This window comes from Anabas testudineus, chromosome 21 (assembly GCF_900324465.2).
Source record: "Anabas testudineus chromosome 21, fAnaTes1.2, whole genome shotgun sequence".
Lineage (NCBI taxonomy): Eukaryota > Metazoa > Chordata > Actinopteri > Anabantiformes > Anabantidae > Anabas > Anabas testudineus.
The window spans coordinates 23,457,239-23,469,351 of NC_046629.1; the positions used below are offsets into that span (position 1 = coordinate 23,457,239).

The 12,113-nt window shown below is 37.2% G+C and overlaps 1 protein-coding gene across 3 annotated transcripts in view; it reads right to left on the minus strand.

The window, feature by feature from the left end:
* Window positions 1-12,113, minus strand: part of adarb1b (adenosine deaminase RNA specific B1b) — a 109,973-nt gene that overhangs the window by 14,262 nt on the left and 83,598 nt on the right. For all 3 annotated transcript variants that reach the window (XM_026376288.1, XM_026376287.1, XM_026376286.1), the window contains one exon: window positions 2,298-2,372. In XM_026376288.1, coding sequence (XP_026232073.1) covers window positions 2,298-2,325 — 28 coding nt within the window. In that variant the 5' untranslated portion in view covers window positions 2,326-2,372. The remainder of the gene's footprint in view (window positions 1-2,297; window positions 2,373-12,113) is intronic.

The following is a 12,113-nucleotide window of genomic DNA, read 5'->3' on the forward strand; positions in this document are numbered from 1 at the left end:
AAATTTTCATTTATAACATCCTTCAGCAAAGGCTTGATAGGTTACTCCTTGCGGTACTCAGGAGAAAGAGAGGCCGCAGTGTGCATGAGTGGGATTGAGGGAGTGCAGGAGAGGAGTGCAGGGGGAGGAGCTGAGGACCAGGCAAAAAGGAGAATACATCAAAGAGGCAGAAGGAGAAGACTCCACCTACTGCAGGATCCTAAAGGCTTGACTGGTGACACGGTGGGAGGTTAAAATGCTGTTTACCCATTTTTGAAAAGAATGACTGTCATATTTAAATTGAGGAAAATCTCAATTTTTAATAAGCTGCCATTCATAAGACCTTGCGCCTCTGAGATACCCCCCATGGAGCTTGTCAGAGAACACAGTGTTTTAAGTTGCAATATTAACTGACATGCTGCTACCATCTGCATACTACAACTGATATGTCTCAAGCCAAGAAAATAAAAGTTTATTCCTAATATAAAGAACACAAAATGCACATTGTTCAGTTTACGAGTTCTGAAATCATGCCATGTTTTTTCTGTGTGTGTGTGCTTTCTGCAAATTGAAGTTTTGGAAATAAGCACAATGACAAAAGAAAAGAAAGGTCAGTAAGTTTATGATTTACACAGCGATGGAGTCTCTGCAAACAACCTTTAACCACCACAAATAGTAGAATTAAATGGGCAATTTAAGCAGTGGAGGAAATTAAAAGGACTTGGACTCTCATTCTAAAATATACAGTAGTATGCTGTAGTTTATTCTGTTTCTCTGCAAAGGATTAAATACATTAAATAATTATTACTATAATTGTGAAGTACAATCACCAATGAGCAAAAAATGTCAACGCATAATAAAAAATCTCCACTATGCTGCATAGGCAGACACAGTTGACTATAATGAAAAGCTCCCTTTCTCTATCACTTCTCCAAAAATGATTTATATTCTATACATTTAAACATTCTCTCATGGTTCAAAATTGATTTTATTCATATTATAGTGTAATGATTTTTCACAGGATGATGGATGTCCAGCAGTCCTCCAGATCCTAAGACCAGATGAGAGGACAAAAGCCATATCCAAAGAGCAACAGCCATGGCAACATGCACTGAATCATGTCACAAACATGCAATTGTAGCCAATATTATGGCAGCATTTGTGTAATCAGCATCCATTAGTTTACCCCCCCCCCCCCAAAAAAAAAAAAAACAACAACAACAACAAAAAAAACAAAAAAACAATCCCATATGCTTGGATCTTTTGGAACTAAAAATCCCTGTGGGGGTTGTATGAACCAAATAATACAGGCAAAAACAGTCTTTTATCACAACTTCCTTTTAAGTGTAACTTGTTTGTTGGGCTTTTGATTTGGAATGAGTTTTGTGATTAAAGAATTTCAAGAGCTGCTAAGGTTGTCACATAAAAGTAAAAAAATCTTTTAATGTTTCCCTCTGGTGGTATTGGGTGAGCTTGGAGCTTGGTGTTTTATCTTCAAATATATCTTCTGACTAGCAAGAGAACCGTAAGAACGAGGCTTCACAGACAACAAAGACTATTTTGCAATGCTGCGTATTAGACTTAATGCATAACAACATGCTTCTCCTCTGAGAAAAACACAGATTATGACACTACAATAAGAACTGTTGCTCTGTATTGCAGGTTAGGCTGTTGCCGGGATGCTAGTTTTCTTTGAATGTGAGTTCAAAATTGTTAAGTGAAGGAAACATTCAAGCATGCATTTCCATGCCTTCCGAGGCTCACTTGCTGAGTTCAAACCAAAATGTCTAATTAAAGTTCAATAAGCTGGAGTGGCGAAGATTTTCTAAGGAAAGAAATGGAGGTAGAGGGAATCTCTAATATGACCTGAAGCCTCTCAGATGTAATGATTAGTTCTTCCCTAAAAGTTTCACATCAGCAGAGTGTATTTGTGTGTGTCTGCGCTGCGTTGTGTGTTGGTTCAAGTAAGGACGAATAAAAACTCATCATACTTATGAAGGGACAACTAAATTAGACTATGATCAGAAACGCAATATTATATACAGTAAATGGCATTTTGTTTTTGTTTGTTTTTTTTGAGAAAGAAACCCGATTTGCATTCAGTTTGATTAGGTTTGTGTGTACCAAATGTCAAATTATTTATGAACTGTGGGCCAATATAGGTGAGTGTTCACACTGATTACACATTAGAGACAGGACATACAAGGAAAAACATGCAAGCTGACAGAAAGGAGGGAAATAAATAAACAGGCAGACATTTAAAAGTAAAGAGCAGTTATTCCACAGACATAGTGGAAAATAAGTCCACATCAACTCACTCATATTCTCCTCCTCATCCACATCCATGGTGGCGGGTTTATTTTGACCTGGCAGCAGCCTTGTCCCCACTGCACCTGAGGATCATAGGACGAAAGGGTGGACTGCATAAGTAATACACATGCACATAAACACATTCTAAGACCTTGAGCAGATACAGTGATGATAAATTTCTAGCTTGATGCACCAGTATGCACACACAGACACACACACAAAGAAACATGCACAGACTGCACTGTGTACTGTAGGTAGGTCATGATGTAGGCATATAAATATTCAGACTGAGAGATATCAAGGTGAGAGAGGAGGCCAGGGCTGACAGGCCTTAATAGCAGGAGCAGTCTATTGTGACTTTAATATCTCTCCGATTAGACCTCATTTCCCACTGGCTGCTGGGAGATGTACAGCTAGTGGCATGGCCAAGCCACTCTACTGCCACACATACACATACTACCTACCCCAAGGTGGAGAATGCGATTAAAGGTCCATTAAGCAACATTGCGCGCACCAACATTGAGTCAAACAATTTCCTGCTATGTGAAATGCTTGCTTTTGCCAATTGCACAGACAATAAACAACCAACTCTCAGTTATTTCGTTCGGGGTTAGGCAATTTTCAGTTAAATCCAAAGCAGCAAATTAGTAGCTCAAAAAGAAGGCTCAACATTTAGCAAGCAATTCTCTCCTGTAGTGGTCCATTTTCACAACTGAGATCGGATCCCTTGAAAAATAAAAAGTCTAATAACTGAACGTCTAACTTTTAGCTCCATTTTTGGTCTTTACCAAGATAGATAATTTTTGAGATAGATAATAATTCCTCAGCTTTCTCAGTAACTTCATTTGTTGGTAATTAGTAGTCAGCATAATGACAGTTTATCAGTGCTTTTTCCATTGAAAACTACATCAGTTACCTGATGTAACTGAAAATAAGATATATAAGAGTTCTGAGAATGATCTAAAACAGTAAAGCTGTAAATAAAAATAAGGAGCTGAAAGATGCTAAAATACTTTGTAGAGCTGAAGAGAACTGCAGATTATACTGATTCTCAAAGTGTCTTTACACATTTGTTTATAAAAAACAATGACTTCAGTAGGTGTGATAATATTATTATTTTACGCCATCTACAATCCTCTTTAAAGATATCACATCATAATCTCCTCCCTATATTACAAAACCCGCTTAAGAAACACTTAGTAGTGTGGTGCATCAATTTGAAATAGCAGAGTCGTACTCTCAGTGATTTTGACAGTTCAGACTGAGATTTCATTGTGTTACTAGTAGCAGTAGCTGATGTAGCCTCAAACTTTACCTCTGACTGCAGATATAAATAGTGGGTTATAGAGGTCTGAAAATTGCACGTCTTTGTAATTCTATATGCCCCCTTTTTGTACATTTGCATTGATGGAAAAAAGTAAAACTGCTGCAACTACAAGTTTAAATATGCTATTCATTTAGCCTGTAACTAAATTGTTTAAATTACAAATTTCACTGATGATTTGCGTCATCCATACATTTCTTTAAATATTAATCTGCTGCACACAAATTTCATTATCTTAAAACACATAATTTTAGAAAAGTTGCAAAGCTGCCACATACTATACTGACATTAATTACAGAGTTGATAGTTTTAATAAAGTTTTAACTGCTTGACTTCCTCCATCCACTCGAAGAGTCACAGTGCGACAAAAAATTCTGAGGAATCAGAGGAGTGCACGCTGATGAAACACACTCACAGAATAAGTCAGAGGAGAGAAAGAGACAATTAAAGGAGCAAAGAGGGAAGAGGCAGAAAAGCGAATGACACAAGGAGATGGAGGGAAAGCAGGAGAAAGATGGCATTATGATACAGAACAGATTGTGCTGATTCTACTCTCTCTCCCTCCGCCTTCCATCAGTGCCCCCATTCCTCAGCCAGACACTTTCTTAAGCTAAACTAAATGGGCTAATTAATCTGGGCTAATGGTGGGTGACAGCAAATATGCTAGCACAATTATCACCCTATTAAAGATTCATATTCCAACCAATAATTGAAAATGAAAAGGTGGGGTGAAGAGAGGATGGGTGGGAGTAGGTCCAACACACTGGAAGACAAGAGTCATTTTTCTCAGGTAGCAGGAGCCATGTGCCCTTGGGCCATACTCATCCAACAACTCAGAACCAAATTAAAATGCAGCTAAACTAACTCATAAGCAGCTGATTCCTACCCAGTTGCCCTTTACAGCTCTTATTTTTAGACTTTTTTCTGCTTAACCAGTTAAGCATTGTGAATCCCAGACTACATCTCTTGTATCGGGTCTACCATGTGCTAATAACATAATAGGGGTTCAGAACACTGCAGCTACACTGTTAACTAATTCCAGATAAATTGGCCATATTACAAGTGTGGCTTCAGATTCGTGATCAGATCAGACTTGAAGGTGCTTCTAACGGTACTAGATCATGTGTGTGCTGAACCTTCGACTGTCCTGGGATCTTCTGTCTCTTCCATGACTTTCATTTTATTCCAGTTGTCTTGAATCTGATCTTTGTTGTCTAGGAGTCTCAGTCTTTCTTGTCTTTTTCTTGTCTTGGCTTTCTCCCCCTCTATTGTTCAGTCTGACCTTTTTCCAGGTCATCGTAGTGAAGAGAAGTTAGTGAACCATCTCTCTGTTATTGCTCTTTCTGTGGTTTCTTCCATTTTCTTCCCTATTCAAGCTTTGTCTTGCAGTTTTTTTCTTATATGATTTAAGGATCTACAACAGAGGGTGTCATATACTGCACAGATTGTAAAGCTTCTTGGTTTACCATTTAGGACTATATTTATACTACAGATCGACCACATTGTGGAGAAATGAAGTAAGAGTCAGTTTAGCCAAGTGTAATCAAATACAGGTAGTTGGTGGTTTTCAGCATTAATTTCTCATAAAACATTATCTAATCTTCATCTAAGTCAAGAGTATTAACAGATATAAAGTGCCTAAAATAATAACACAAAAAATGTCATCTTTCGTGTCAAATTTTATAACAAATAATGCAGAAAGCCACAAAATTCCAGATGGTTCACATACTTTTTCTTGCCACTGTATATAACAAAACTGGGATTTTAGTTACATATTCCTTCGATATCTTATTTCTCCAATACACACAGCTGTGTAGTTTAATCAGCACGCAGTGCAAATGTGCTTGTCAGTTTTGATTTTCAGAAGAGACCGCCTTGGCCATAAATGTGTAACTATTGCTTAAATCAGGTGCAATTACTGTGGAGAAAGAAATCATAAAGTGAGTGTATGAATGCACATGATTGTAAAGATGTGTGCTCAGGATGATCCAGAGGTAAATATCTACACATTTAAAGGGCACTGTGTTCACAAAAAAGAGAAATTATTATTAGGACATATCAGTTCTGTGCTTAATGTATTTTATTGTGTTTATTTCCTCCCAATCAAAATAAGGTTTAGTCCATTTCTGAACAAAAGGAACAAGCTGCAGTGATCGAAATCCTGACTTTTAAATAATACATTAAGTTGTCACATGGTTAATAAAAGAAATATATACTTACTGGAATACCTAATAAAAGGGAGTACTATTTTGTTTAATATTACCCATTGACTGATTCCCCAGCAGTATTATTTAGAGATGTGTAATGGCTAGAACTTCTACAGTAGATCTTTCATGTAGTGGCGGGCACCAAATGGTAGCTTTACACTTTGGGGTTGAAGAACTGACAGCAATCTAACATCTGCCACTCATGTGCTAGTTTAGAATCTTCTGTGCTGTCAACCAAATTTGATTTAGAGACATCTCACGGTCTACTTTTAGCAATATGGGGATATATTAGGCCATGAGCCAACAAAACTGTCCAAGAAATGTAAGGTATAGAACATCACAGAGAGACATTTTCTGGTAGTCCTTCAGCATTTTCCTTAAAGATTAGACATTTTTGAGCATTAAAGCCAGCAAAACTAATTTGGACATTTCCATGCATGAGTATTTAGAAGATATTCGTAAAAGCAAAACAGGATCCTAGATAGATTTTGGTACTGGCCATTTTGGCAACAGCAGCATAGGATTTAAAGTGAGTCAAACGTGAGGGCTGTCGACTATCTCCCTCCACATGCATAAATGATACTGCATCATGAAGTTGTGAGACGGCTTGGTTCCAGGTAATTCTGAGTGGACGCCAAGGGAGGCAGGGAAAAGGGAAAGATGAGAAAGTAGATGAAAAACCTCAAATTCAATCTGGCACGGTGAGAGGGACTGAGGGGAAATAAGGTGGTTTTGATTTGTCTCTCATCCCTCGCTGGCGCTGTGACGGAGCGATAGAGCGTCGCGACCGTGGAGGGAGCACCAACAGCGGCCGACTGACAGGAGGAGGTGTTAGAGCGAGGGATAGAGAGGTAAAGGTGAGGGAAGAATAGAGGACGTGAGAGATAGAAAATGCAATCCTATTCCAAGTAAAAGAGAATCATTATCTCCTCTAAAACAGAAGGCGATAGAAAGGTCTGTCCTTGGCAGGCTGTGGAGTTCAAACTGTCTATCCAGGGTAGTGTAGGAAGTCAGATTTTACATTCAAGTTCAACTAACTTTAAACCTTAAAAAAAAAGTAATAAATAATCTTGCATGAAGGGCTAACTTTCAATAATAAAAAAAAAAGCATAAAAATCTATTCTGACATGAACCGGATTAGTAGAGATAACCTGTTGTGGAAATAGGGCCCAACGAAAAACTTGAAAGGTTCATCAGTATAAGAAAGTGCATCAGTACTGTAGCATTTGGAGGCAGCGTATCCCTTGAACTGCATCTCTTCCAGCACATATTCCAGGTACAGGATATAGTTTTGCTGAGTTCACAGAGAATCCATTCTCTCTACAACTCCCTCTACGTTCAACAAGAGCTCCTGTTATTTTCTGCCTGTCTCCAGCTAATGGTTGAGGTAAATCACAACAACACCCCTTGTATTTTCTAAAGCTATGGCAAAACTATGTCAAAAGCTAATACCAAATGGCAGACAGAAAAATTATGAACATTTCTTTTCATGCTGAGGCAGTGATTGCTTTAGTATTGTTTGGGATCATCCTTCATATCTCACACTATTTATTCTTAATCCCAACATAGCTAAGTATGCTCACTTTTCTTTATTCTAAAAGTAATACTTGCTTTTTCTGTCTCTGTAATATCTTATCTACCTGACCTTTCACTGCAAATGGTAAGGAACAGATCTTAAAATGCTTTGGACATAGATCTACCTTTACTGGGAGTAAAGCTCCTTACAGAGTGTACCCTAACACAGAATAACTGAGTGCCTCTATTCGCTTTGCTTTAAATTCTAGGTATATTTTATTCCTTTTTTATTTGGTGGCCATTCAGAGTAGCTATTATTATTATTATTATTATTATTATTATTATCTACTCTATATTTGTAAGTCATGCCTTTCATTTTATCAATGATTTGTTTTTACTGTGAATCTGATGGGAACACAAGAAAAGCAGGAGAAATTTAACACACAATACATAAATGTTCTCACATGGGGCCAGGTGTATTTCAGTTACAGCAGTAGTAACTTCTCTCAGTGATGGTGTGACAATTTAACCATTGATGGACTGATGCCATCCCTTGTGAAGATGATGGCTACTGACTGGTCAGACACTTAAGGTTCTAGTGTCATCTTACATAAAAAGATATACATATAATTACACACACATCTGTGAAGGCAAATGGCCTTTGAAAGCATTTATCTCCTTTACTTTTACTTAATTCTTGAACTGTTCTCTCAAGGTTTGCAGGGCTCTTTGTAATTGAAAACAAGCTGGTTTTAGGAGAAGTCTACAAATATACTGCATGTTTGCCATTAAATGGTACCACTTTTGAAAAATGTAGAGAAATGAATGTGTAGAATAGTGTTAAATAAAATTCATAGACAAAAACAAACTTTAAATGTCCCATAATATTTAGTCTGCACCTTTGGTGAAACGCTTCACTGGCATTGCCTAATGTTTAGGCACAGTGAGGGAATCTATTACTGTCAACCAGACTACATTAACAGCATATTAAAAAACAATAGCTTCCCCTTTCACACTTCCAGGAGCCTGACATGCTGCTGTGTTGACAGGAATATGACAGGCTGTGTCCCCCCACTTTGCTTCTGTCACAAGCAGACAGAAGAAAAACATGCATCATTGCACAAATACAGCCATAACATCTTTTCCCTGTGATCTAAATGATGATCTTTATGCTACAGAAGGAAAAGAAACCAAAAGATCCTTCAATGCAAAGATATGTATTTGCAACATAAAGTAATTTTTGACCTCTAGGATTGTTTACTATTTACCATTTTACTATTACCAACAAGTATTTCATTCATGTGTGCCGGGCTATGTCTATTATTGAAACAACCTCCCCTTTTTTCCAGTGAAATATGACTGAATGTTGTATTGCCTGAATGCACAGTAATTGATGTGTCCAAGCCTAAATTGTTTGCTCCAGAAAAAGCTAAAAGATAAATGTGCTGCTCTCACAGGTTTTTATCTCAGTCATGATAATATCTGTTACCAAACTGGTGTAACAAAAGGCAAAACCTAAATGCATTTTTTGTTGAAAGTTCATATTTCTGTACGAAACTGAAGTAAAACTATACCAATGTACAGTATATAAATATGACTAGGAAAAACAACTTATGGGCTTTCAACACCTATACCTAGATAGTTAGTTAGATACCCTGCTGGCATAACGAGCTGGTAAAATGAGGGAAAGCCATTGATGTTTCTGGTCCAATTACACCTCAGCAAGTAGCCAGGAGGAACCGGGAACCTCACCCTGGGTTTTGTAGACGACTGCTTTACCACCTGAGCTACTGCTGCCCCAGGTAAAATGTTAGCAGCTAGGAGGTACATACAACAAGTATGAGCTCAAATGCCCAAGATTAAAATGAGATACTCCTCCAAAAATGGTTGAGAATGACTAAGATCCTGTGGGACTTCCATATTCCAGACTGAAAAACCGGTAATGGCTAACCAACCAGACTACTCACATATGGTAGTGGTGGACAAACAGAGGAAGAAGGGTTTAGTGAGAGGTGTAGTAATCCTAAGTGATGGCAACATCAGGAATAAGCGACATGAGAACAAGAAGAAATGCCAGAACTGATATAAGAGCTAGAGAAGATGTGAAAAAGTGAACGCAACAGTGGTCCCAGTGGTAACGGGAATAGTTAGAGCTGTGAGCCCCCAAAACAGGGAGAGTGGCTCCAGCAGATTCTAAGATGCACGGGACCATCAGCTCCCAGGCCTCTAGTTAGAATAATAATAATAATACATTTATTTATAGAGCACTTTTCTAAACATATGTTACAAAGTGCTTAGTTGAGGACACTAGGTGTCAAATTAATGCATTAATTTAAATGAATTGATCACAGAAAAAAAAGAGGTGTTAAAAAATAAACACTGATTGTTCCACGGTGCCCTTTGATTTGGCAGGTGTGGAGAGCAGCGAGGACCAGTGAGAACTAGAGAACTAATGCACCCCAAAACCAAACCTCACAGTATATGACCAGGGTGCAGTATATACTGTATATATGTGTATATCCTGTATATATGTGTATATCCTGTATATATGTGTATATACTATATATATGTGTATATACTGTATATATGTGTATGTGTTCAATGGCAAAACTGTCTGAGCATAATTTTACACACAAACACATTTTAACTGACCAATCGAATACAGCAGCTCTGTCATTAATTCTACTTTTACAAGCCTATAACTTCTTAGTACTTGTTGAAGCTTCCAGGTGATAACTTCACTATATATTGACTACTGAAGTAATAGTGGGTGATACGAGTCGTACTGCTGCATTTCATTAGGAGGTGGTTTTAATGTTTTGGCCACCTTATTTAAAGGGGGGAAAACATCAGAAACACTTCTGGGTATACCAGGCCAGTGAGTATACTTTTTTTTTTTTTTATTGACACCTCTAACTACAAAGTATACAGCAAAGGTGTAGGGTGTGACAATCTCAAAACTTGCAATGAAAATGTCACCCTGCGAGTACTTAAAAATAAATAAATAAATAAAGATCAGTCACACAGTGGCAGAAAATACATTTTAAACTGTGTTGACATCCTTTATAATGCATTGTGCTGTCTAGAATTAGATCGTATGGCAGTTGTGGCCAAAGTATGTGATGGTAAATTGTAAAGATTTTAGAGCTCTAGGTTAAGCAGACTTTTACCAAAGCAGCTTACTGACTAACTTTAGCAAAGATAAACCAACTGAAAGGAATTGATGAGATTTCCTTTAGAAAGCAAATTAATTTTCAAAATAAAAAGAGTTGTAAAATAAAGCGCCTTGTGACTGAATACACATTTACAAGGTATTAAGGGCAAAAGCATAAAAGCAGATAGATACAATTCAATGTCAAAAAGAAATTTCTAACAAACACAAACAACCTGATACAGAACTTTAAAGCGAAGGCTACTTTGAATAATCACAATGTTGGGAAACACTTTTTAATTAATATTTACAGACTGGGTAAAGTAAATTCACTGATTTTAACATTAATGGTAAAAAATGATTGCTGAAAATGGGTGTGAACTTTCTGTGATCTGGATTTATGGAAACTTGATGATGCACCAGAGCCACTGAAATTAATGTACTGTTTTCTCTACTGTATTTTTATACAGTATATTTTAAATCATTCAAATTTGGTTCTGTTCTAACCTCAGAACACATTTGTTACAGCTTAAGGCACCAATTTATGCAACTGAGTGTCAATGGAGAGAGTCGGATCCATTTCTGGGTTTCACTTATCCATAATTACTTATTCATTATTTATCTTTTACATTTTCCTTTAATAGTATGTAATATAGATGATGTCATTTAGTAGTTTTAATTAATAGTTTAAATAAAGTATAAGTATTTACATACTGTACAATACAACAGTGGATACCTTTTTTTCACTCCACAGGAAACACTTAACTATATGTACTTCATATAACAACGATTTATTCACGACACAATACATTTACAAAATACAATACATAATGATGTTTAAAATAAAGCTATTAAGTTTACATAATTAAGTGATTTTTTCTCACTATTAAGCTAACAATGTTTGTTATATGCACACAACACAAAACTAATGCATTAAAAAAGTGCAAAACTGGGAAAAATGAAAAGCAGATGTGGAAAAGTGTGGAAAGAGTAGAAAATCTGTCTTTTCTTGTGTTTCAGGCTTTAATATCTGACAGTCAGTCGTTTATCATCATGGACCGCTGATGGTGAGAGAAAGGAAAGGTGGAGAAGGCAGAGGCAGAGAGTATCAATATGAATTTTTTATTTGATGGGTTTTATGGGAGATTGCATTTCAGAAGGCTGGCAGAGTCAAGGTTCATGGAGAAGAGAGAGAGAGTGAGAGGCCAAGTCGTGAAGGACAGGTGAGAGATAATGGTGTCCCTGCATGTGAAGAACACACACTAACACTTTTGTTTGCAACATAAAACACACCATTCCTTTTATGTGCAAAAAGCTGGAAATCAAAAGCTCCAAAACTGCCTTAAATTTTTATCATTCAGCTTGAACTGAAAGCTCCCTCATGCATTTGACCTTTTATTTCTTTAAAACCACACACACACAGACACACACACACACACACACACCCCTTTTTACCATGACAACCTTATTTTTTTATCTCACACATATACAGTACAGACTTTTTCTTTTCTTCTCCCTCCAACAACTGTGCACGCACGCACACAAACACACAAACACACACACACACACACACACACACACACACACACACACACACACACACACACACACACACACACACACACAC